At 40.5% G+C, this 27,987-nt stretch overlaps 1 protein-coding gene across 1 annotated transcript in view; it reads right to left on the reverse strand.

Moving 5' to 3' along the window:
* The window catches only part of kif18a (kinesin family member 18A), a 45,733-nt gene that overhangs the window by 15,946 nt on the left and 1,800 nt on the right, over positions 1-27,987 (reverse strand). Inside the window, exons 3-15 of the mRNA XM_061710323.1 lie at positions 24,147-24,492; positions 21,033-21,190; positions 20,653-20,757; positions 19,717-19,827; positions 19,312-19,509; positions 15,644-15,820; positions 15,437-15,511; positions 15,232-15,332; positions 11,012-11,174; positions 10,414-10,578; positions 9,498-9,619; positions 9,101-9,384; positions 2,920-2,976 (exon numbers count right to left, since the gene is read on the reverse strand). Coding sequence (XP_061566307.1) covers positions 2,920-2,976; positions 9,101-9,384; positions 9,498-9,619; positions 10,414-10,578; positions 11,012-11,174; positions 15,232-15,332; positions 15,437-15,511; positions 15,644-15,820; positions 19,312-19,509; positions 19,717-19,827; positions 20,653-20,757; positions 21,033-21,190; positions 24,147-24,462 — 2,032 coding nt within the window. The 5' untranslated portion in view covers positions 24,463-24,492. The remainder of the gene's footprint in view (positions 1-2,919; positions 2,977-9,100; positions 9,385-9,497; positions 9,620-10,413; positions 10,579-11,011; positions 11,175-15,231; positions 15,333-15,436; positions 15,512-15,643; positions 15,821-19,311; positions 19,510-19,716; positions 19,828-20,652; positions 20,758-21,032; positions 21,191-24,146; positions 24,493-27,987) is intronic.

The following is a 27,987-nucleotide window of genomic DNA, read 5'->3' on the forward strand; positions in this document are numbered from 1 at the left end:
GAAAGGGAAAAGTAATGCGCGTAGTCGCAGGATAGAGACGCACATTTTGATGTATAACACACCTGGATGCACGTTACGGTTCGGGCCGTATTAATTCTCGAAGGAATGGCTCATATTGCTCCAAAATTACACGATTAATTCAGAATGTTTAAAATGGCCGACTTCCTGTTCGTTTTCGGCCATGGCGCCATGAGACTTTTCTCTAAGTTGCGACATGATACAGGTGTGTACCGATTTTCATTCATGTACGTCAAACCGTATTCTGGGGCTTGAGGCGCAAAGTTTTTTCGGTCTGAACCAACCAGATGAAGGGTGGGCGCGCTTTTTGGCGTCTAGCGTCGCCACGGTAACGCTTTTGAAAGAGAAAAGTAATGCGCGTTGTCGCAGGATGTAGACGCACATTTTGATGTATAACACACCTGGGTGCACGTTACGGTTCGGGCCGTATTAACTGCCGAAGGAATGGCATAAATTGCGCCAAAGTGACACGATTAATTCAAAATGGCTGACTTCCTGTTCGGTTTCGGCCATGTCGCCAAGAGACTTTTCTTTAAGTTGTGTTCGGATACAGGTGTGTAGCGATTTTCGTGCATGTACGTCAAACCGTATTGTGGGGCTTGTGTCACAAAGTTTTCTGGGGGGCGCTGTTGAGCCATTTTGCCACGCCCATTAATGTAAACCATTAAATATCAAATTTTTCGCCAGGCCTGACTTGCATGCAAAATTTGGTGACTTTTTGGGCACGTTTAGGGGGGCAAAAAGGCCGTCCTTTCGTCAGAAGAAAAAGAAAAAGAAAAAGAAAAAGAAAAAGAAAAAAAATTCCTACAGATACAATAGGGCCTTCGCACTGAAGGTGCTCGGGCCCTAATTAAAGCTGCAAGCAGCGATGAACGGGCCCTCGCACTCACGGCCACCGCCCCCCATAAGCATATCAGAAATGACACCACCCACGACTTCCTATGTCAAACCATTCAAAAGTTATAGCAGAAAAAAGGGACAACCAATCAGAAGAAGGGGCGGGGCTAATTAAGGCCAACGAAGCTCAAGGACTCCATACAGAATCTGATGACACCACCCACGACTCTCTATGTCAAACCATTCAAAAGTTATAGCAGAAAATCGGGACAACCAATCAGAAGAAGGGGCGGGGCTAATTAAGGCCAACGAAGCTCAAAGACTCCATACAGAGTCCCATGACACCACCCACAACTTCCTATGTCAAACCATTCAAAAGTTATGGCAGAGAAAAGTATTCTAGGGGGCGCTGTTGAGCCGTTAGGCCACGCCCATTAATGCAAACCATGAAATATCTAATTTATCGCCAAGTCTGTCTTGCATGCCAAATTTGGTGACTTTTGGAGAACTATCAAATATGGACCAATCAGATTTCAAAATGGCCGACTTCCTGTTCGGTTTCGGCCATGGCTCCAAGAGACTTTTCTTTAAGTTGTGCCATGATACAGGTGTGTAGCGATTTTCGTGCATGTACGTCAAACCGTATTGTAGGGCTTGAGGCACAAAGTTTTCCGGGGGGCGCTGTTGAGCCATTTTCCCACGCCCATTAATGCAAACCATGAAATATCAAATTTATCGCCAGGCCTGGCTTGCGTGCCAATTTTGGTGCCTTTTGGGGAACTATCAAATATGGACCAATCAGATGAAGGGGGGGCGTGCTTTTTGGCGTCTAGCGTCGCCACGGTAACACTTTTGAAAGAGAAAAGTAATGCGTGTAGTCGCAGGATGGAGACGCACATTTTGATGTATAACACATCTGGGTTCACGATACGGTTCGGGCCGTATTAATTCTCGAAGGAATGGCATATATTGCTCCAAAATTACGTGATTAATTCAGAATGTTCAAAATGGCCGACTTCCTGTACGGTTTCGGCCATGGCGCCAAGAGACTTTTCTTTTAGTTAAGACATGATACAGGAGTGTACCGATTTTCGTTCATGTACGTCACACCGTATTCTGGGGCTTGAGGCGCAAAGTTTTTTCGGTCTGAACCAACCAGATGAAGGGTGGGCACGCTTTTTGGCGTCTAGCGTCGCCACGGTAACGCTTTTGAAAGAGAAAAGTAATGCGTGTTGTCGCAGGATGAAGACGCACATTTTGATGTATAACACACTTGGGGGCACGTTATGGTTTGGGCCGTATTAACTGCCGAAGGAATGGCATAAATTGCGCCAAAGTGACACGATTAATTCAAAATGGCCGACTTCCTGTTCGGTTTCTCGACATGACGCCCAGAGACTTTTCTTTAAGTTGTCCCATGATACAGGTGTGTACCGATTTTCGTGCATGTACGACAAACCGCATTGTGGGGCTTGAGGCACAAAGTTTTCAAGGGGGCGCTGTTGAGCCATTTTACCACGCCCATTAATGCAAACCCTTAAATATCAAATTTTTCGCCAGGCCTGACTTGCATGCAAAATTTGGTGACTTTTTGGGCACGTTTAGGGGGGCAAAAAGGCCTTCCTTTTGTCAGAACAATAAGAAGAAGAAGAATAATTCCTGCAATTACAATAGGGCCTTCGCACTGCAAGTGCTCGGGCCCTAATTATATTACGTCTGAAGTTTATTGTGTATTTTACTACTCTGAGCATCTACTTTATGGGTAAAAATAAAATGAAACAATGAAGATATGGCAAAGTTAAAGATTAGGCTTGCAAAGAATTTCAAATGTGTGTCAAAAGGAATTAATGAGTTTATGTACTTTTCATTAAAAGGAAAAAAAAGAGCAGAATCTCTTAATCTGTGTTTGTCTAAGTCTGATGGAGTGAGTAAAAGGTAAGGAGGAGAGCGCAAATAAGAGTTATTGAAGGGAAGATGGTATTAATGGCTATGCAGGTTTTTAGATTAATGACTACAGTATGTTAGCAAGGTAGGGGAGAAAAAAAAAAAGGAGTGTCCGTTTACCTTTAGGTGATGGAGCCGCATTACACACTGATGTTCTTCTAGTTCGTCTCTCTGCACCTGAGGATTAGACAGGAAAAACAACATCCAACATTATAGTTACAAAACAGAAAGATGGGGAAGAGAAACAAAACAAGACAAAAACATTCTTTGGTATAACTTTGGTGATTTGTGCTCACTAAAAATGTCAGATGACTTCTGCATGTTGGATGACTATGACGTTGGTCTGATTTATGCTTTAATTCAGTTTTCATTGTACAGGCTGTATAACTATTATATCAGCTTAAACTCATGTTGTTCATAATGTCGTATAAATGTGATCTGGCTGCTGTAAAAAATGCTCAAGAAAATAAAACCTTGTGCTTAACCCAAAGCATGATGAAATTAATGCAGCTGAGCCAATAAATACCAGTTCAGGGGAATTGTCATGAAAATGTACCACCTTTAAATTTCTTTTTTTGTGTGTAAAAACATAAAGATCATCTTATTATAATTGTTCAGACAAGTAGGTGTATACAAACTTGGATGAACAACAGCATAACTTATTTACGTACCATCATTCTTAAAACAAAAATGAAGAACAAACAAAAAACCTCATGTGGGCAATCCTAAGTACCACATGATTCAGGAGCCTGCAGGTCAAAGTCTAGCAACAATAACTTAAAGCTGCAGTTTCTGAGCAACTACTTTAGACCGGTCTCTCATCATTGCTTCAATTCCTCAACATTTATGGCTATATATATACACCGCTTTAACTGTAGGCTACTTTAATTAGGGCCCGAGCACTGACAGTGCGAAGGCCCTATTGTATCTGTAGGAATTTTTTTTCTCGTTTTTTTTTCTCCTCGTTTTTCTTCTGACGAAAGGAGGGCCTTTTTGCCCCCCTAAACGTGCCCCAAAAGTCACCAAATTTTGCACGCAAGCCAGGCCTGGCGAAAAATTTGATATCTAATGGTTTGCATGAATGGGCGTGGCCTAATGGCTCAACAGCGCCCCCTAGAAAACTTCCGTGCCTCAAGCCCCACAATACAGTTTGATGTACATGCACGAAAATCAGTACACACCTGTATCATGTCACAACTTAAAGAAAAGTCTCTTGGCGTGACGTGCACAAATGTGTGTTATACATCAAAATGTGCGTCTAGATCCTGCGACGACGGGCATTACTTTTCTCAGTCAAAAGCGTTACCGTGGCGACGGTAGACTTCATCTGATTGGTCCATATTTGATAGTCCCTACTTTCTGCCATAACTTTTGAATGATTTGACATAAAGACTCGTGGGTGGTGTCATCGGACTCAGTTTTGAGTCCTTGAACATAATTGGCATGAATTATCCCCGCCCCTTCTTCTGATTGGTCAATATCTGATAGATCCTACTTTCTGTCATAACTTTTGAATGGTTTGATATAGAGAGTCGTGGCTGGTGTCATCCGCTAAATGTCCAGGCCTGAAGAATCTACATGCAAGTCATACAAGCACTTCCACTGCAGCACGCCTGAACGTGCACAAGGGTGCGAGGGCCCGTTCATCGCTGCTTGCAGCTTTAATTCATGTTGTTTTGGTAATTAAAGTTTACCCACAAATGCTTTCAAGAATGAGGGAAAAGTCAACTTTACTAAAGTGACTAAAACGTTGTTGAAACGTTATCAACTACTTCTCTGTATGTTAAATTGTTGGCTCAAAGATTGAACGTTTTTTTGGACACGTGAGCATGCACAGCTCTTTTAGAGTCCTGCTGCACGTTTTATTTGGGTTCACGTCCAGGATTTGACTATACTACTCCAAATCCTCAGGCTTTCCACCGCACCCTTTTTTCCCAGCCATTCTGTATGTTTGCGGGTGCACTTCTGATCATTACGGTATACTGTTGCATAACCCAATTTCTGCCAAGCTTTAGCTATCGAACAGATGGCCTCACATCTGGAATACTCTGGTTTACAGAGCAGGTCAGAGGACTCAATTGCTGCAAGGTGCCCAGCTCCTGTGGCTGCAGGACAACCCCAAATCATTCCCCTTCCACTGACATGCTTGACAGTAGGTAGTAGCTGTTTCTGCCTTAAATGTTGTCTTTTTTTTTTGCCAAATATGGCGCTGCGTATCAAGTCCAAGCATGTCCACTTTGGTCTTGTCTGTTCATAGGACGTTGTTCAAGATGCGCTGAGGTTTGCTCAGCTGCAGTTTTCAGAACCTTAGACATGCTTCCATTGTCTTTCTACTTGTGAATAGTCTCTCTCACCACAGAATGTTGAACTCTAAATTATCTTGAGTTTTATAAACTATGTGCCTTTCTCTCTCGACAAAGTGAAACGTCCGAATGCTCTCAATAGAACAGTCCCAAAGTTTTTGTAGAGCTCTGCATGCTCATTACTAATCACATGCCCTTGATGATCACTTCATCATGGGAACGTGATGAGGTGCACCTGACTGTAACTTACCCCTCCCATACATATACACCTTATCTTTTAATTTTTAACCTGTGACATACAACAGGCTGAAATTAATATCCGTAATCACTTGTCATCCGATTCTTTGTTTTACTTTCAGTTAATTTAATTAAAAGTCAATAAAACACACTTCCAAATAAAGCAAACAAACAGCAGCGGAGAGGGGCAGGTGCAGACTTTACTCCCTGACAAACAACGGACACCGTGATTGTAAGATGGTACTGCTGGCCAGTTTCAGTTCCTGCTCCACTGTTTGTCATGGCTTATATGTCATGAGAATCTGGTGCCACTGGGTCACGGAGACTTAACAGTGAAAAACAAAAACATGCACTCTCATGGCTCCTGCCAAACACACTCTAGACAAAAGAAAAACAGTGACCCTTATTGAATGACCTCACGGGACAGCAGATGCTTAGACTTGAAGCTAAAACTTAAATTCAGGTGTCACGTGTGAATAATGTAGAACATTCTGGGCTTGGTTAAGTTATAATACCGGTTGTAACGTTTAATACTGGGTATAGAAACATTAAAAACAGAGTTAAACATAAGCTAAATACAGCCATGTAGTAATGTGATAATAAAAAAGACTGCTTTTAAATGGTAACCTCTCCTATATCCTGCATTATGGAATTAAGATGCATTCTCAGTTAAAGATCTTAAAAGGAAAATTGGGATTTCAAATGTATTAATGTGGCAGGCGAAAAACACAGGGTGTTCTTTCACACCATCTGCTCAAGGAAAAGACTGTTGCAGCCAGCCAGGATGTTACTTTGACATGTTCCATCAACCTAAACATTACTGCACGCTGAGCTCAGCTCCTGAAATTCCCCCAAAACAGTGGCCTCACACAGCAGGACAATGATTGCTGCCACACCCCCAAAACTGCTTTAAAAAATAAAAAAGATATGGATGTTGATCAGTCATCCCTCTGCTGACTGCAGGCTGAGCAGCTCACTTTCTGACTTTCTGAGAAGTGTTATCACGTCGCAACTGAGCTGGCTTATTTTAGTTTAGGATCCAGGTTAAAATACTATTGCTTGCTTTCAAAAAGTTTCAATATCATGGCACAGTCATAGTTGTGCAAAATATGCAAATCCCAGTGCTTCAGCCAGAACGTCAACATCAAGAAAACAGACTGTTTTCCAGGTCCAGGATCGAAAACAGAGGAACAGCCTGATCTGTGGAACAACCAACCATCCTACATAAGAGCTGTCCAGACCCTTGAACTTTTGAAGAGCCTGCTCTAAACGTATTTTCTCTCTGCTCCTCAGTCCTAGTTGAGTAGGACATCTTTGACTTGACAACAAATCCCACCACCTCACAACTGTCAGGAGGATCAGCGGCAAACACTGCAGTATCAGAGATCACAGGAGATCCCGGAGGTCCAGTATCAATACTTTAATGGATTTCAGATGTTCTGGGAGCGTCCGGCAGAGGTCCAAAATGTGAGGTGGGTGGTTCAATCACGTGGTTGATCGGTGAAACACATATTCAGTGAGGACAGGCGCCTTGGAACTGCCTTGTACATACATCGAACAGAGATTCAACCTTTACAGTTTGTGTGGTGAGACCTGTCAAGAGTTGACAAGAAAAGAAAGATGTTTTATTTAAAGGGGACCTATTATGGCATGTAATATCTATTTTAAACAGGCCTTGAATGTCTTAAAAACAAGCTTTTGTAATTTTTTTCTAAATAAATTAGAAATTCAGCCTCTGAGCCATGTCTTTATCTTCCCATTCTCTAACCTCCTTCTCTATGAGGGATTCTGAGGGCAGGGAAGGCTATGATAATGAGGCTCTGTGCTGATTGGCTGCCTGAATGACGTGTAGCAGGGGAGGGCACAAAGCCTCGCTCTGGGCAGAAGAGCAGCCGGCTGCATACACTATTAAACCCTGTCCTAACTGCATGCGATGTGAGTGAGCGTCAGCGACAAAATCTATTCCATTGCTTTATTTTCTATTGGACTGTCCTAACTGGCCGTGAGCGGCGCAGCGCGCCGTTTTGAGCTGAACATTTGTCGGACGCCCTGCTTCTATTTTCTTCCTGTCGCTCGCGTTGAAAGCCGGTTGAAAGCGCTGTAGGAAACGGTCATGGATGAGGAACGGCTGATCCAGTTAGTTGAAATGACAATTTATCTCCTCATTTCACTACAAAAACCTCAATAAAGTGGCAACTGGCTGGAGGGAGATGTCACGCAGTGCTAAGCGATAGTCGGACGCTCGCATGCAGTTAGGACACGGTGTTTAGTTGTGGGCGTGGTTTGCATTTTGGTTACATAATGAAAGGGCGCAGAATCTGAACGGCTCGTAGAAGCCACATCACACTGGATGGCTCATCCGGGCGGCTGTACAGACACTGCAGAATTTGGTTGCTTTCCTCCTTCTCTGAGTTGGCAGGCTGAGGGGAGACCACTTTATATATGTTTAAGCAAGAGAAAACGTGTTTTTCATAATAGGTCCTCTTTAATTAGAAATATGTTATTAGCTCCTCAATCAAATGTGTTGCATACCATTATCTTGATTTTGTCTTGTTCTACACATCCTCTGCTGGTTAAAACCACATGTGGCTGAATTATACATTACAACTTCTCCTTGTCTGGTTCAACAATGTTTCAGTGGGGTCAAAAGTCAGCTGTCGAGGCCAGGTGTGCAGCAGAGACTGAGGTGGGAAACAACATGCAGACGCTGAGTATTCCGGAAACACCGCAGGATTATTTTCGTTACCGTTTTAACCTCAGGAATCTGGATGAAAAGGTATGAATTTTTAGAAATTGAATCCGTGTCAGAGGAGAAACTTTAATAAATGGTTTGACCCCCAAAATGAAAGAAAAAACATGAGAAAAAACTTGAGATGGGACCGATCTGATCCAATGTCAGTACTGCACGATGCAATTCACTGGTCAGATATCAGAAGGATGGCATCAATTTTAGACACTGAACACGTTAAATAAAAGTTTTAAGTATTCAATTTTAAAACCTCTAAGTGGTTTCTGTTTCAATAGCCCTACTTGATTGTATCTGTTTTGTTTATATAAATTGATATTGCTTTTAACTTAGTCGAAAGGTTGGATGATATAGGAATTTTTCCTACAGAGTTTACATTTCAATTTCAAATCAAATAATTAAAAAAAAAAAAAGATTATTACCTGCTCAATTCAAATGAATGCTTTGGGATTAGATTTAAATTAAATGCATTCATGTATATTCTGAGCTAAAAAACAATGCAGTGCCTGGTGTGTATGAGATGAGAGGAATAACACTTTCTGTTAACAGCTTGTCTCGGTTGTAATTAAATATACTTCTTTACCCATTTATTTTAAGTATATATGGAGAGGCGAGATCATCATATGCACTTAATAAAGTTGAGGGGGCAATTATTTATAATTTCCTCATTTTCATTCCTATAAAACACAAATTGGCAGTAAGTGAGTAAGTTATTATGTTTGTCTAAATTGTCTTCATAAATTGTTGAGAGGTGACCTGTACCACGGAGGTTTCTAGTTATTAGACATTAAAGTAACACCCCACTTCTGACAAAGCTGATGTGTTTGTGGGCTGAGCATTTTAAGGTCATGCTCTCTTTTATTTCCTAGAGATTCTTTCAGTCAGGTTATGTGTGAAAAAAGCATTTTAATATTTCAAAATTAACAGGAAAAGTGTGAAGTCCAATTTGCCCAACTCTTCACAGATGCTGACTAAGCGGCTCGACAATCAGGATGAGAAGAGCATGGGAACTTACTGCAGGGGCTACTCCGGTGGTACTGCAGATGTGAGAAAGAAAGGACAGGAGCCAGCTCGCCGCGGAGCCCGACATTTCCGGCCTCATTTGTCTCCTGCGCGTCCACGCTCATCCCATCACCTTTCAGCCCAAGCTCTTCCTGGTCGGCCCAGACCACGCCTCTCTCCCTCAACACAAGGTGCTCCAGTTCATGGTTTTCCATCTCATCGGCGGCCGTGGAAAACCCAGCCCCACGCAACCGCGAGTACTGCCGACTATAAGCTGGCAACAAGATGTTCACCATTCTGAAATGCAGTAGAACAAATGTATGCAAACATTTTATTCCACCTGTTCAGCGCGGTGAATTGCACCTTCTTTGGAGATAATATAGAAACAAGTCACGATATGGTCAACCTACTTCTGCATGCGCTTATTCTCCTGATCCTGAAGCGTCGTGAGCTCGACCATCTGCTTGATGTGTTGTTTGAGATCATTTACCTGCAGCTCCAGTCTGTGGCAACGGAGGTCCTTCTCTAAGAACTGGAAGAGAAGCAGGGGTGACTTCAGGGAGAAGAAGCGTTGAGACAAAGTCATTTTAACTTTACTGAAGGAACACTAATTGGCAGAATTAGAGAGAAGTTGGTTTGGAATCAGTATACTAGAAAGAGGAAGCAAATTTCGGTGTTCATCCATGTTTCATCAGAAAAGCCGTCAGCTCACGGAAAAGGAGAGCGAAGAGAGAGATAAGAGAACTCTGACGTAAAAAAAGAAAAAACAAACTAACTACGAAACAACAGCAGAGAGAACATTTGACCGGTGGGTGCGTCATAGTTCTAGGTCAGTTCCTGGAAGAACAGATAAAGAAGAAAAAAAATAACATGGACATGGTTTTAGGTAACTGGCTGCTGTGTGAGGGATGAGCAAAGGCCATTGATTTATTCTCTTCAGTGATCCACGAGTGAGCTGGAGAAATAAAATGAGCACGGTTCTAATTACTGGGAGAACAGATGGGAAGAAAACAAAGACAGTCACGACACCAGTGGAGACACAGCCTACCTTCCAAAATAAACAAACAAAAAACAAGTAAGCAAATGTGACCCACATTGTTGAGTTTTTCTTGGAATCCAGTCATGCCCACTTATCTTAAACGGGCATGATTACATAAATGTTATGTAATTATGCATTTAGTTAGAATGATCTTAATGTGACATAACTTTAGGAAAATACTAAACTATAAAGCATCAGCAAACAAGGCCCATCTGTCAATATAAATAATAATTTCAAAAAAATCTGCCTGTTGCTTTTTACGCAAGTGCTCAGCAACTTATGCTTACCTCCGAACTGTGATCATTCGCCTTCAGCAACTTAATTTCATTCTCAACACGATGAAGCAAACCATCATTTTCCAGGAACCGCGTCTCTGCGTCCTTCAGGCGTTTGCATATGTGCAGCTGTTGAGTGCGTAAACTGGCGATCTTGCGCTCATGCTTACAGGTGGCCTGTCGAAACAAAAAGTAAAAGCCTATTTTATCATGTAAAGATGCACCAAGATTAGGCTCGATCATCTGTGCATGTGCTCCAATTCATTATAGCTGCAGGAAGCAATGTAAACCTGGTATTTCTTCCATCTGAAACCCCTCATTTTACTTATTTGTTCATTTTGACATAAAAGTATAAAAATGCAGTAATCTCAAGACAATTTGTTTAGGAAGGCAGATGATTATTCAGCTTAGCATCAAAAGTTCTTAAGAATTGACTTTTATACCTAAAATGGCATGAACAAGTGAGGCAAGCGCATGCACCTCTTCCTGCAACGGTGCAAACAGACACAAGTGCAGAAAAGAAAACTAGAGAAACGCTGACTCAGCTGCTGCTACTCCTGCAGGGATGATGGAATCTGAAAAGACTGTGGCGTGCAAAAACCCCAACTACCTTCTCCGTCTTCTCTTTGGCACAGAAATATTGGACCTGCAGGTTGTCCTCCTCGCTGTAGCGCTGGCGCAGCTCATTCTCCTTCAGTTGTCTCTCCAGATCCAGCTGCTCTCGCCTGATTTGGTCACGGCTTGAGAAGACGCGCTGCACAGCTTCGGATAGCCTGGAGGGAGAGGAGATTTTTGCCTTGGTATCAATCTTCACTTCATTACAAACTTTTAGATTGATATGAACCGTTTAACAATTCACTTGGTTAAAAATAAATACATAAATAAAATAAAAATTGTTTTTGCAATATAAATCAATGATATCTTTACCTTATGTAAATACACTCGCACTTTTCCTAATTCATATGCATAAAAGAAGGACTTGTGTTGTTCGCGATGCTACTGTAATCATTTTTTTTTTTTTAAACAAAGCAGTGTGTGCGAGGTATTTATTTACCGTACTACACATTTTCAGACTGCAGTGGTATTGCTTTAATTGGTCCTGAAAGCTGTTTTGGTCTACTGGTCTTCACATTTACACAAATGGGGACAGAATACAAGCACCATTTAGTGTAAGGCAACGCAATAAAATATCATCACTGCAGGTATTCATATTTAATAATTACCATGCAACATACTCTTTGAGAGTTGCTTAACAAAACATTAAAAGGTTATGTGATATTATTATATACAGGTTATGTCATCATATCTAAATACATTTAGATGCAATCATATATTTAATACCACTGATGAGCAAATTTAAGAACACTTCATAGTGTCTAAAGCTGCGGTCAATAAGCGTACAAGTCTTTATTAAAGCTTTTATCATATTCATACTGAACGAGGATATGGTACAAGATGAGTCTTTATGCAGTGACGCCCCGACTGGATGCAAATGGCTGTCTGGTTGAGTAAAAGCAGCAGGAGACTCAGAAAAGGCATGCAGGTAAATAAGGCTGGAGAGCTGTCACTGAAATGTGACTGCACTCTTCAATGCAACTCCAGTGACGTAGGAGACGTCGTGGCCTTGCTAGACTGATGAATTTTTAATAACGTGAGAAGTGTGCAGCCTCTATTCACAGCCTCTCTCCGTGCGAGTTGTGAATTCTGATGCCAGTGAATGAAGTGTGTGGGAGTGAGGCTCATTCAGCTTTTCCTTGTCCACCCCGCCCCGACTCAAATACCCCGACAGATGCCACTTCATGCCTTTAAGCCAACGAGATAAGATGTGGCATACGTTAAATAAATAAATATGTATTGTTTGAGTAAAAGAAAAAAAAAAAAGAAAAAAAAAAAAAAAGAGGGTGAACTAAAGGCACATTTGTCAAAGATAGAAAGCATGATTTCATAGAACTTAGATATTTAAGTTCATGTTGCACAGCTATACAACAGCATATATGGAGATCCTTTTTCTTCCATATTTGTGGGAGAAAGGAAATTAAGGGAAATGCACATAGGGGGTACACTGCAGTAAAATGCATTTTTTTTCCGATCAAAAAAACATTTTCAGTGGCAATAATTTTCCATGATGACCCTCCAGCCTTAAAGCACAGCTGCTTTTAAGTAAAAAAAAAAAAGGAAAAAAAGGAAAAGCTAGAAAAGCTAAATGAAGGTGCAGCAGTATGTAACGTTTACTTAATACACAAACAGTAATTTACAAAATATTCAAAACATATTTAATAAAATGATACTTTTCATTTGTTCAATTAATTACAAATATTCTATATATTCTAATATATAAATATAAGTATTGTATGCATCGCAGAGTTTACATTCTTACTCTTCTGCAGATAAAATGTTCACCTTTACAAATGTTTAATGGAGAAAGTCTTTACACTTGTGTTTTGTTTTATATCAAAGGGACTTGTTAAACCCACCAGGGTAGCATGACGTCAGTGAAGATGGACCATTTTCCTGGAACTGACAGCTTTCCAGGAGGTCTGAGAGCCAATTTCATGGGATAACATTCGAAAAACGGTAACACAAGTTGCTTTATAAGGATAGAAGACTAAGTAAATAAATAAAAACATTTCCAGATAAGTGTACGAATAAACACTGAGCTGAGTTTTTAAATGACATCCACACTCCTGTGTTTTTCAGATCAACTGCAATCTCACTTATGGAAAACATCTCACCATCACTTATAGTTTGATAGTTGATACACAAAATATTAGATGAAAATTTAAAAGAAAAAAAAAATCTGCTTTAATCTGCACAGGAGATGATGAAACACAATCATGTCTACATTGTTTTGGTTTACTGGCATGAGTGAAAGCCGTCAAAACTAAATACTGGGTATTAGGCCGAAATTTTATTTTTAATTTGTTAAAAAAAAATATAGGTATTGACGCAGACAACAAACTGGAAATAAACTGGGAAATCTCAGGAAAGGGCAGGAGGAAATGGAGAGGAGGAATAACCTCAACTTCTCTCAGCTAAGGGCAACATCTCCTTAAGCGTGGTACCAAATATTCAGATAACTGGAGATTTGTTTGTAAGGTAGACATGTGGTTCTCAATTTTAGCATTTAGATTTTGGTTTGATCCTTTTACAAACAGCTGCACCACAAAATACATTTTTAAAATAGAACTTGCAGTGTCATCAATCCTACTCAGTCATGTACTTACTAAGTAGCTGACTATACTGAAATGTAATGGTATAAACAAGCAGCTAACACGCTTGAAAATGTACAGAGTAATGGCTACTACTGATATGCTTTTGCAGTACTAGGGTGTCCTAGTCATACAGGGCAAAAGGTAAGTGCTGTGTAGTTAACGTTTTCGTTTTCACTATAGGTTATGTAAATAACAACATGGAGACAAAACACCAACTGCTGCTGACTTTGTTGTCAGCAGCAGAGCAACCCAAAGAGCAATCTGCAGCAAAGCTTATTTGCATCTGAATTTTCAGCTTGTTTTCACTCGTCCGTGCACACCAAGTGAGCATGGACGGCCGTGTGACACGCGTTTCCGAATGCGGCTGAAGCTCATTTGTAACACAGAGCTGAAACACTAATGTGGGTGCAAACTGCTTTTGTTTTGAAATTGTGTTTTGGAAGACGAAGCCTGAGGTGGCGTAAAACAAAGTAACGGGGCTGTGTTCTATATTGTTGTTTGTTCACATTCTCATATTTAGGTGTTTTAACATCTTTGATGCACTGGTAGCAATGGTTTAGGAACAGCAGGCTCCAACCAGAGGACCTTTTGCAAAAATGCCATCTCAAATTTATTTTACCACCCGTTCTCCTCTCAGGGGCACCCGTCTCAACCCTGTGCTAACAGCAGTGAGATTTCCCTCCGCACGGTCACTCTGGATTTAAGGTCATCAATATACTGTATGTCATGTTACAAGTGACACCGAGGGCACTCGGAAATGCATTTTGTCAGGCCAGAACAGAGACAAATCTGTAGAAATCTCATCGGAATCACATTTCAACCTACCTCCAAATGCGTTTTAATCTGATTGCCTATAATCGGATTTCCTGTGCATCTCTTCCTGTTTAGTCTTTCAAAAATTAATCTGGATATGCAAAATTTAGGCTGGCACGTAGCCTCGAAATCTTTAAATACTGTATATGCGTGTCTAAATACTTGCACAACTACTAAAAGGTGTCACATTAGATCAGAAATCGGCAGGATATAATCCCACAGTGAATTTGTGTTTATCCTAGTGGAAAAACATCATCATCTACTCTCATTTGACAATTTTTTCAACATCTCTAGTAAATTGCCTGTATAGATATTCACATATCGTAAAACAATACATTAGCAAAATAAGAGCTGCACTAGCTTCCACTTCATTTAACAACCTGAATGGTCCGGGGTGCACCCCGCCTCTCGCCCTGCGACAGCTGGGATACACTCCAGCTGTGCCACCCCACCCCCTCCTCCACAACCTTGAAAAAGATGGAGCTTACATAAAGGGTGAAGGTATAGAATTGAATGGATGATAGAGTCTTACACCACTCTTAATAATTACACATTACACCGCCTGTTTCACATCATTCGAACTTATAATGGATGGAAAGATAACCAATTACAACCGACGAGATGACTTAATGCAACATAAATGTACAGTAAACTGGCTGATACAGGCCACATGTTCTCATTTTCTGAATTATTGACTCCATTCCAACGATGGGGGCGGGGGGGGGGTTTACAATGATGGATTTATGACATTAAAAAAAAACTATGACCATGGTGAGTTTCAATGTGAATCACACCGCATGCTTACCTTTTGAACTCTGGTTGTTTCTGTGAAGAGACCACGTTGAACGCCCCGGGCGCCACGTTCTTTGCCTCATATTCTTTCAGTTTCTGCTTCAACTGTAGAATCTTTAGATCGAAAGCGCAGTCAAAAGGTAAAACAGTGATCATGGCGAGAATCCAAATATGAAAAAAAAAAGAGATTTTCCAGACCCCCCCCCCATTATTTTTACCTCTTGCCGTTGCTTCTCACATATCACAGCATACTGACCAATGTGGCTGTCCAGGCTTACAACATTACTCTTGAGCTGAAAGGTAAGAGTGCAGAACAATGTCATGATTTACGAGTATTCTTTTTGTTTATATTTACCACCCCACAATCAATGCTGTAATATCACAATTATCAACTATAAAAACATCAAGATAGCTGAAGCACTCACAGAGGACTTGATCTCCTTAGCCCTGTTGGCATATTTAAGCGTGTTGTGGGTGTCATCATATGAGTTGGACGAAGGGCTAACGTTGGCAATCATAACTGTCCTGCAGTTGCCCCCCAAGGAGTCTTTCAGTAGCCTCGTCAGCTTGCTGTCTCTGTATGGTATATGAGCCTTCTTACTCTGAAACAAACGAGAACGCTTAGGATTAGCACTCCCAAAAAAGAAACATAAAATGTCGCAACATATATGAAAACATGAGCAACTCAGATAACATAAATAGGGAAAAGTTTGAAAGGAATGAAAGGAACAAAAACAGAATCCAGGAATTCACTACTTTTGTCAAACAAGACATAAATCAGAATGTTAAAAAAAAAAATAAAAAGAGTATGTTACTGCTGTGGTATGTGGAGAAGTAATCACGAATGTGAGGTGTGCCTTAAACATGCATTCCCCATCTGGACCACATGAGAAGTCTGGTCGCATTACACTGTTTGGTGGGGACCAATAAACCTAACAGGGAATAAAATTTAGTACGGAGTGTACGTCTAAGAACTAAAGTCTTTCTGCAGCTGGTCTGTGGATACGTCTCAGCCACTAACAAGGGCATTAGATAAATCCCAGCTGCTTAGGTGAGTCACACTGTTATAGACACTGGGATAGCAGAATTCACAATTAAGATAAGTTAGCAAAAGGGTGTAAAATGATCCCTTTTTGGGAAAAAAAGAACACACACACACACAAAACAAAACAATCACAGCTGTGCCTGAATTTTGGAAAGCGAGTTCATAGCTGGATTCGAAGAGCTTAGTTGCAGCTCAAGTCAGATCCAGGGAGTTTTAGGGTAAAACGTGGTATAAAACGAAACAATATTTATGAGACCAGTGCTGTACGTGCATGTACCTATGTAATGCATCTAAAACCTTTAAATGAAGGCTTATCCTGGCCCACTGAGGATTTTTATCATAAAGCAGACATGGGCATTAATTCGAAATCAGTCAAGTGAATGACTTCATAAGGCCTCGGTGACTCAAGCATTTCTGAAAATCACATTGGACATATCGCTTTCTGTTATGAAAACATAACGTGATTTGAACAAATGTGAAAAACAGTAGACATTAAGTAAGTTTAATCTCAACACTGGTAAAAGGAAACTGATCATGTCTGAAGAGCTAATGATCACACATCACAGACCGTCGTGAGACAGGTTAGTTTTACCCTACTGATGATGTGTTGTTGCAATAGTAATGCCGTATCTTATTTTCATTATCAAAAAGCTGGGCCTTGTCCGTCCACGCCACCAGATGCATCTAGCTTTTACGACAGTTTGAGAGCCCTCTTTTTACATGAATGGCCTTGTGTGAGTTGAAGGACCAGCTGGAGAGAAGGGTTTCTTCATCAAACGTATCTGCGTAAGCTTGGCCACCGCCTGAGGCGAAGAACTGACAACAAAAACCTCTGTGCAACATGACATGAAGATGACACACTGGACCGCCCAAACAGAAGTCGCGGACATTCTTCTCGCTCAAACAAATGGCATGTCAGCTCAGATACAAGTGGGGACATTCTTTCCTGTAAACAACAGCCACCACGTGAATTCCCTGTGCGCCAGCAGTAAACACTGGTGCACCAATAACCATGGAGATAGGATGGGAAAGTTGTGGTGGGCGTTGAAAGCTGAGGCGGAACTATGACTCTATGACTAAAACACTTAAAAATGGTGGGCAGAGAAAAAAAATACCATCTTGACAATGCTGATAAAGAACAGGGCTTCGATGCAAAGAATGAAGTAACCCATTGAAGACGGATTGCATTTCAACATGGCTGTGGTAGGCTTGCACAGCACTTCCTAAATGCATGTGGCCTTCTTGTCCCTCGTCCCTTGAGACTGGTGTGTAAAATGAGAAGACTGCTTGACAGGTTAATGTATGCAACTGGAATGAAATAATACCCAAATACTCGGTTGACTCACCCCTTACCAGGTTCCAAGTCTAATACTGAATAGCAACCAACTTCATACACCCTCCTGGAACTGCGTGTGCCTTAACGTCAAACATTTTATAACTTCAGTTGCTGCCTTGTCTTGTTGAAAGTAAGTTTGTGGCTGGTTGTGAATGGGGCTTATGGTGAGGTAGATGCCATCTTCCTCTGTTCTGTTCGGGGTCATTCCAGCCTGTGTTTAACCTTAACTACATTGTGATCATCACGATGTTTTTTTTATTCATGCTGATGATTTGTTGACCAAAATAACCCCCTGAAAATACTGAATACACATAGTATAGTCAATAAACGAATAATCCTCGAAGTGTAAACTCTTTACATTAGTGCCTAGATACGAGAATATGGTGGCCATGAACCAAAACTACTTCCAACACATTTAAACAGTTATTACTTTAAAGATTTTTTTTCCCACCATTGTATATGTTATGAGAAATTGCACTCTGTTTTAAGCCTTAAATAGCTATCAGAACTACATCTGACTTGCTCACAGGAAGGTTGTCCTGGGATAAGTGGGCCATAAAAAGTCTGGGAAATGGGAATAAGCAATCTTGTTTGCAGATACCAGAACTCAAAGTGTCGAGGGCTTTTTCCAATAAACTAAAACAACATGTCAGGTCTGGCTGTCTCTCCATTCCCACTGAAATCTATGAGACAGGGTGCCAGAGATCTGGAGACTCCACACAGGTCAAAACACCAGGGTGCCAAAGGAGTCAAAACCAGGAAACGCACTTCAGGTGTATAAACACAAAATCTGATAATGTTACGCCTTTCTGTGGGTTGTGGGTGCTTTGATCTAGGCCTTTGAATGTAATCATTGTGAAAGAGGTTAACATTTCATCGCCAAGATTCAATCTTTACTTGTTCCTTTTTGAGGGAGGACATGAAGAAGTGTATTTCAGCTTCATTCCTTTAAAGTCTGTTAATATTACATATTTCTATGAGCCGTGGGTGTTTAAATTTCCACCATAGAGTACAACTGCTGTCAAATAATCGGAGATTAACATTTTATTGCTCGGGTTTCACCGGGTTCTTGTTACGACTGAAGTGCTCTCTCTCTTTTCATTCACTCTGGAGTTCGCTTGACCACGGCAGGTCGCAGTGCCAGCTGTCTTCTCTGAAGTGGACATGAATGTTGGAGTTTAAATGTGTTTAGAAGCAGTAACAACTATTCCTGTAGCACAACTTAAAGCTAACGGATGTCAATATTACGGAGAGACTGGGTGAGCCAAAAAAAAAAAAAGGTTCAGAGCTGAAGTTGTTGGGGATAACATTTTCTGTCCCAGAATTTTGTTAACTTTCATCTTCCTGCAGTCATAATGGAAAGAAGCAGCAAAAGGGGGTGAGAGACCCCTAGTTCATGGAAAAGTGTCCTGACAAAATGCAGCTAGACTTTGATGGTGTAATATACAGACACCTTCTCTAGAAAAATATATATAATTTCATATAAATAACACTGGGTCTTATTTCGTACCCATATATTTGAGTATAGCTTGTGTAAGGAGTGCACCAGACTTTTTGCATCACAAGGAAAACACAGCTAAGGTGCTAGGTTATTTGAAGTGTCACTGACATCAGCACATATTTAGTCTGAATAAAAAGAAAAACATTATTCTTCATATTGTTGTGGTCTTTCGTACTGTATATATGGTACACATAAAGTAACACACACTCACCTTTGGGTCAGCAAGAGCATTAATAACATTGCCTAGAGCCAGGAGGGAGCGATTGATGTTAGCACCTTCTCGTAGGCGTGCCCCCTTGGCATTAGTAGCACTGGCTCTCTCTGAGCCTGCAAGGTCAATCAGGCTCATTTTTGCAATGCAGACATTAGGATTGAGGCTTGCTGTTTTGTCCTGCTGTCTCAGATATATCTAAGGAATTACAAACACAAAACTGTCAGTTTATGAATTAGAGTGTATTTTAAGAATGGTGCAAGATACTTCAAATATTCATTGTGTGATGATATACTGTATATGTAACTACCCACTCTTATCCTTTTGTATTTCTTATTCTAAGTTGTGACATCAAGATATAGTTTCATTGTCCACTTGATTTTTCTCAAAACTGAATTGAAATACCTGAAACACAGCATGGGATCGAGAGGAGGTGGCATTCATATCAGTGGGGTGCTGTGTCCTATTTCGATTTCCAGAATCCAAAGCCTCAAGAATACTCTCTGCTGATTTGGGCTGCACGACAAAAAAGTAAAACACACAACTAAATATGGTCAAAAGCTTCTTGTGAGTTAGTAGGGAGGGGAACCAAGAACCGGTTCCGTGTTTCAATTCCTTGGAATCGTTTGCAAAATTTGCAAACAATTCCCTTTCCAATTCCAGTGGGCACAAATGACGCCATCATACACGTTGCGTAGCTTCGAAAACTGAATTGTAAAAATCTTATCAATTCCCATCCCTAGCTGTTAGACCAACTTACATACATTTTTACATACATTTTCTTAGTTACGTAAGAAAGCTTGTATTAAAATCTTCACTAATGACATGGTTGTCAATACACTTAAGGAATCTGTCTGGAAAACAATAGCAGAAAGACTAAAGTGGAGGAGTTTATGTTCTAACCCCCCTCCTGTCGGTGACTGGACCGATGGTTGTAATGGTCGTGGGGGGGAAGGTTGCCTCAAGTCTGTTTGGTTCCCATTTATAGAGCATGGATTGTGTATAAAGATTTTTTTTCTGTGTGTACTCACAAGCAACATAGGTATGTTGAGGATATATTTTGAGGAGATATTCACTAAATGTGAGTAAAAGTTTTCTTGGTTAGAAATTGCTTACCCTACCTTTATTAAAGTCTTTTTTTTCTTTTTTAAAGGACATTATTATCAATTACAAGAGCATGCATAGATGCCATTTCCTTGTTGTTTATCATACTGTACGATTTTTTTGCATTGTGCAAAAGCAGAGAGGAATCTAAATCGGATCCCCTGCAATAAATTAACTGCTATAAAAGAAGGTTAATTACTTATTTTTACAGTGGTAGACAAACACACTGCTACAAACCTGATGCAGTGTGAGGCCCTGAACAACCACTCCTTTAGTGCTGTCCTCTCTGACGTTAAGAGGTCCAACATTAGCCAACAAGTCTCGGATCTGTTCATTATAAACCTGTGAATAATTAACAAATGTTAGTTAAAGCAGCAGCAAATCCATCAAAACCAAGCCACGACTGAAATGCACATACAAACAGTGTACAAGATAGAAAATGTGTGCCAAGTGTTTCAAAGTATTGATTAGAGCAGAAATGGGCATGGAGTTGTGTCAAACCATTTGCACATACAGTTAAAAATTTGGATTATAAATGAATACATAATGTTTGAATTCTTTAATAAAAATATAACTGGTTCTACACCAATAGTCTATAAGTATTTATATAATCCCACCTCGAGATATGAGACTGCGACAGCAAACTCTTTCTCTTCCTTGGCATCGTCCATGCGTTTGAACAGCTCTTTCATTGTTCGATACATGACCCCTGGGTTGTTCGGTGAGCCCAACATTGTATGTGTCTTTCCTGCTCCAGTGGCACCGTAAGCAAACACTGCAACCACAAAACAAAAATGTGTAAATAATAATAGCGCCCACTGAGGAAATCACTACAACCTTGGATGGACCATAACCAGAATATCAGTAGAAACCCCCCACCAAAAAAAACACAAAAAAACACCTCGAGCACTAGCATGGCAGCACCTGTGTCAAACTGGACTCTCAGCAGTCTGACCAGCACTTATCCAGCTGGACCCTCCTGTGTCATTTCTTGCTTGTGTTGTTTACTCAGATGTAAGTCACTTTGGATAAAAGCGTCTGCTAAATGACAGTAGAAGTAGTTTGTGAATTTGCCCTTTACACCAAACCTTAACGTTCCTTGTCGTCCAGATTGGTGCTACTTGTACATTTTTAAACTTTTTCCAGCTTTTTTTTTTTGCCTTTTCGTCCACTTTTTGAGTGTGTTGCTTATATCAGAATTCTAGATAAACTTGTATTTTCTAAATATGATGACATTGGACGGTGGAAACATTGAAACAAACTTCTTTTGTATTTTTGTCTGTTAAGTGAAGATGAAAACAAACAAATTAATTTTACATTCAAGTTTTTTTTCCTTCTCATTTCAGAAAAACGTAACTTTGCCGGAATTTTTTTTTTTTAAGTTTGTATTTGTTTGTAGTCTGTGAACAGACATCATTAGCTGTGCTGAGCACTGTAGTGAAGTCACTCCATGCTGACTTTCCTCTGCAGTGTCTGCAGGGCATTTCCCTGAACTGGCAGAATAAGTGGACTGGACGTTCACACTAGCAGTTTCTATGAATAATAAAGAATGCAAAACTTTTGCAAGGGAACGCAAAAGTAGTTCAGGGAAATTCCTGTCATGACCCTTTGGCAGCTCAGAAACTTATAAAATATTAAGAGAAACCAGGAGAGGTGAGGTGTGAATCACGCTTTCTCTTAAAGCAAAGTTATTCTAATGTGCCTCTGAAAGTATTTAAACTGACTCACTACATCAAAGTTTTCTGCTATTTTGAAGTAATGTTATATAGTTGACATGTAGTACTGAGCCCACAATAAAAAAAAAAAAAAAATTGTGGCCAGTTGGAAATGGTGCAAACACGTTTCATACACAACACTGACATAGGCTACCATCACCTCTTTAATTAATGAGGAATCTGTTAAACACTTTATCTGGGATAAGCTTCAGTCCCTTCCAGTCCCGACCCTGAACAGAATGAAGCGGGTATCAAAAAAGGGATGGAAGGATGTTAAACACTTCTTGCCGTAAGTAGTGGCAGGGAATGGTTTATGCTCAATCACAGGAAGGAGATGTGAAGTAGTGATTCATGAAACTGCACAAAGTAAGACTGATTACCACTGATGTGCTTTGAGACTACAGGCTCAGGGCTGGGTGAGATGGACCAAAATTCCTATCATTCACAGGTATACAATATAAAATTAGTTTTCTATGAACTAGGCTACATGGTACATTGTAATTCATTGCCATTAATCAGTTTTCCCTTAAATAAATTTCCTTCTTGGACAAGTACATGTTGTAACAGACTGATTGAGCCTTTAATGTTGACAGAATGTTGTGTTGCGTCATTGACAGAAAGAGGGGGGACTGTAGGGAAGAGTGTTCTATCTCAAAATAGCTCGATATACTGATTGCATACTTTCTGCAATACTGTTGTTTACTTAGACTATTGTTTTCCATCTACCCTTGAACCAGACATTACAGGGGAGGGATTAATCTAACTGAAAACCACAAAGACTGTGAATGTTTATCCTGGAATGGCTTATTGATGACAAGTTAGCCCTGCCCTAAAGCATCCTCTGCCATGCTCATTTATTTGAAATGGGAACATGATTAACAAAAAGAACAACATGATATATTAAAGACTTGAAATTAGAAGTTGAGAACATAAACTCATTGGCACACAATTTACAAAGGCAGTAAATCTAGTTAAAGTGTGGTTATTTGATCCTCCCAAACCTTATACTAAAGAAAATTCCTGATGGTAAGAAGTGCCCAGGATCTCAGCACACCAAGAGTTACAGCAACTCCACCTAGCTTTGTCAAACACGGCTCCCACGAGTCCTACACCATTACTGTCAGCACACGATATCCACAGGGCTGGGTATTAAGTCCACTCGTGTATTCATTCTATGCCCATGACCGGCTACCCACCCACACCTCCGACTCCATAATAAAATTTGCTGACGACACTACAGTGCCTGGGCTCATCTCAGGAGGGAATGAGGTCGCCTGCAGGGATGCAGATCCTAAACTGACCCAGTGGTGCCTTGAAAATAATCTTACTCAGAACACAAAGAAAACAAAATGGAACTGATCTTCAACTCCAGGAAGTGCAGAGACGACCACCTTCTCATCTTGATAAATAGAGACTGTGTGAAAACAGTCCACAGTCCACTACTGTTTCACAGCGTGGTACAAGGGTGTACAGTGACAGACAAGACAGTTGCCCAAAAAAAGGAAGATTGGCTCCCCTCTTCTCTCATTTGAGGACATTGCTAACACCCGCTATCACAGCAGAACAAAGACCATCATTTAGAACACTTCTCATGTCAGTTGTCATCTTTTTGAACTTCTGCCCTCAGAAAAACGGTACAGAGGTCACTCAAAACACGCACTGCTTCTTTCCTTTTTTCGACAAGCCATGCAATCTCTAAACCCATTCAAATGAATCAATCAGAAGTCCATCAAAATACTTACTACTGGCACTTGTTGCACTTAATATTTTATATTAGTAAATGTTTTCCCCCCTCTTACTACTATGATGGGAATTTGCACTTGAGACCTTACACTGGCCAGTAAGGCTACCTAGACTACGTTGGGCAGTGGGAACATGTGGTGTGGTTATGATTGAACTGGACTGTTTTCTGTGTGTAGTAAAATAATAACCCCAGTAGTTGTGTAGTTGCAATCCCAAACAGCCATCATACAGAACAGTCAACATGGTGAGTAGTTGGGATTTTCAACTTCTTACCAGTGCAGTTGAATCCATTCATCACACCATCCAACACTGCTTTAGTGGTATTCTCAAAAATGTCATCTTGAGTGGAGGTCTCATCGAAGACTTGGTCAAAAACAAATTTGAGGTCTTTGTTAAGCTTCTTGTTGATGTTTCTTCTCCTCCCTCTTTGAGCCCCAAAACACGATATGTCCTCTTCTTTGGGGTCAAATATGAGCATGTGGTTATCGACGACCTGGACCACATTTCGACAGTTTTCCCGCTTCTCTCTCTCGTTGGTTGGCCTCACCCGAACTACCACTTTTACATGGCTGCACACATTGTTTGCCATGATGGTTTTTCCACAGTAATTGAAGTATCACTGTAAACAGGAAAAAAACAAAACAATACAATTAAGTACATTTTCCATATTGTAAAGCAAAAAACAAAACATAACCATAATTATATTCCAACTGAATTAAAGAGGGAAATTGTAAATAACAAAGAAGGTAACAACATCCTGTACTTGTGCTGATCATTATCATTTTTAGTAAATAGTCCTGCTTTCTGTATTTACTTCTATGAAAACTGAATAAAACTAGAAAAATATTTGATCTCCATCACCAGTTGTAGATAGTTTCTCACCGTTTATGCCGTCTTCTGCAATGGTTTCACAGTACTAAGGGCTTATATTAAACAGTTAAATTCTAATATTTGAGTACAGGCTTTATGATAACCTCATTAACATTAACTTAATGGATTCAACTGCAAAACCATACAAGACACCTGCAATGTTTTGGGTGCATCTGAGATTGAAGCCACATTAAAAGAGAAAACCTTTTAAACTGGATGAGGCAATATGAAGCAAAAAAGTAAAGTCACTGCCAAAGGGACCCACCAATATAAAAGTAAAGATACAAAATATGGATAGAATGAAAATTAAACTGTTACATCCAATCATTTACATCAAAAATGTCTTCTAAAATGTAATGATTGTGTCACTTGCACAATACGCACATAGGATGGCTTAGAGATGCTTTTTAATTCTCGAGTAAAGCAACAAACCCCATTCTTCCAATGATAGACCGATTAATGAGTCTATTGATTATTTGGCATTTCAAGATAGCTAATATCAGTGGCTGGTTACTCTAAAGGACGGTTAACTAAAGCATTAATGATGACATTGAGGTGCAGGCAGCTGCTGTAGAACAATGTTTTTAGTTACCTGCAGATGTTATTAAATCAATAGATTTATTTGAAATCCATTGATTACTGAAACAGTGCCAGAATATGTTTCAATAAAGTATGAAGCAACTTTTGCAATATTTAGCTAAGAGGTTCAATAGGTGTAGAGATGAAATCACTTTTACAACACTGTCTAAGATTGGCCCTTGTTCCATCTCTTTGTTTGCTCACTCGTTTTTCTATTCCATCAATTTTTATTTTATTACAGATATGTTTTGTAATTCCAAAGTGAACTGGCCACAGCCCTGAACAACAACAAGACGTTACATGAATCCCACTGTGCATATAGAAGCAAACCTGGGTGCTACTGAAGTTTCTGATCTCATTTTGAAGCTTTGCAGTGGAAGCGGACAAAGTGATACATAAATAATAATGAGAATGCAACTATGAGTAAAAGGAGAGCAAACTATTAACAATAACCTTCTGCCACCTTTGTACAGATATGTGAGTGGATGAGGAGTTGGAGCTAGTGTCTAGATCAAACCAAAGGCTCACAATGTCTAATGGTGTGCAATGTTTTGCATTGCAAAAATTGGAAAAGTTGGATCAGTATCTGATTTAGGACCACATATGCAGTGACAAAGGTTTAGCGAATAAAAATCGTACATGAGGGCATACATGTATGTTTCAAATTGTGCAGCTTATTTATGCAATCACTGGGAAGAAATTTGATTGGTTCTTTAACATATGGAATCTTATGTACAATACAAACAAGGGTGTATACAGTACAAGGAAAGATCCAGCACAAACACCATGAATTACAAAAGGAGGGATGTTGATTGCCTTTGAGATCTATCACTGCCTGACACTCTGAATACCTTCCATTAGCAAGTTTCCATTACCAATAGAATTGCACAAAAACAAAATATCTCAAAGGAAACCTGTAACGAAAACGCGTGAGATTCTTAAAAATCTGTAAAATGTCGCAAAAAAATCTTTACGCTTTCATGGGCTGATTTTTAGGGGCGTTGATAGTTCAGTTTTGCGCAAAAAGTGAAACTGAAACGCCTTTTCTCCCACACATCTCCAACTTTGGTGGATGTGACGTTGCCCGTCATATGACCATTTGAATGATCATCCACTGCCTTTGTCAACGGTTGACTATTTTGCAGTCGCAAAATTTGTCCAAAACTGCCTTTTACTTCTTTGTTTTTGAAGAGAAATGTCACAGGACAAGATTCCAGGAGTTACACTAAAAGAAGTTGCTTAGGACATAATTTGCAAAACACAGAAAAAAATTGTTATGGGAATCGTCCTTATGCATGCTTTGAGTCATCCAACTCCTCCCACAGCACCACCTTGAGTGTGTCTAAGGTGGATGTCAGGAGGACGCTACAGAAGATCAATCCTCTAAATGCAACATGACTGGACAACATTCCAGAATAGGTCCTGATAGATTATGTTCTGGGACTCACTGACAGATATCTTAAACGCCTCTCTGTCTCCGGCTGTGGTGCATGTCTGCTTTGAGAGGTCCACTATTCTCCAAGTGCCTAAAACCCAGTGCTGGAAGGCATGAACAACTTTTGTCCAATGGTCCTCACTTGAGGATTATTAAGTGTTTTTAACTTCTGGTTTTGCCCACATAAAGGAGTCAGTCAACAGTTGTGGACCCACGGCAGTATGTACACCAGAAGAACAGGTCTGCTGATGCAATACCCACCATCATCCATTCTGCTTTTATTAACATGCAGGGCAGGGACTCGTGTGCCAAGCTACACTTTCTAGACTTTAGTACCATCATCCTGCATACACTGACTAGCCAACAAAATGCTGCGTTTTGAAGCCTTCTATGTCCTATGGGCGTTGGACTTCTTTTGTGGGCAGGCAACAGTCCATGGAAGATGAGGAGTCCTGTCCTCCCTTAAGCTGGGCATACACTGTGCGATATTTTAAATCGTTTGAGACTGCCCCATCTCACACTGCACGACTAGATCGCGGAGTTCAAAAGTTCACAGCCCACAATTTATGTTCTCACACTGTACGACCCGATGCTCGGATGCGACCCGTCTGCTGACACTATACGATCATAATCTTCCCGTCGGACTTCTATTACTGGAACTCGAGGCCGGTTCTGGCCGGCTGTGTCCACACCCAAACGTGCGTCCTGCCCACCCAATCAAAGGTTATGGGGATCCTTTATTTTTTTTTATATAAAAAAAATCCCAAAATATGTGTACCGTTTCTGATTGGGTGGGCACTGCGGATCATTTTTAGACACAACAATGAACGCATACCGCAAAAGTTTTGTCTCGGCAGAGGGACCCGAAGTCCCAGCAAAATTAACATTTCTTTGTGTTCAGAACAGCGCAGAGCGCACACTGTTAAATAGCAACATTTATAAGGCTTTATAAATAACAGGGGGGCTGTGCCTGGGCCTGGACTCGTGTTTGCAGCGTTCGCGTCTTTGCCCTGAAGGCTGATTTATGGTTCCGCGTTACACCAACGCAAAGCCTACGCCGGCGTAGGGTACGCGGCGACGCGCACCGTACGTGGGAAATACGGTCTTTTTTTTCTGCTATTAAAACATGATTTGTAATGTCAATTTGCAACACTTAAACTACAAATAATAGTTTTTGACGTGACATCAGAGATTGTGCATGCTCTCTGTGAAAGGATGAGGCAAATCGGG

The sequence above is a fragment of the Cololabis saira genome, chromosome 2 (genome assembly GCF_033807715.1).
Source record: "Cololabis saira isolate AMF1-May2022 chromosome 2, fColSai1.1, whole genome shotgun sequence".
Lineage (NCBI taxonomy): Eukaryota > Metazoa > Chordata > Actinopteri > Beloniformes > Belonidae > Cololabis > Cololabis saira.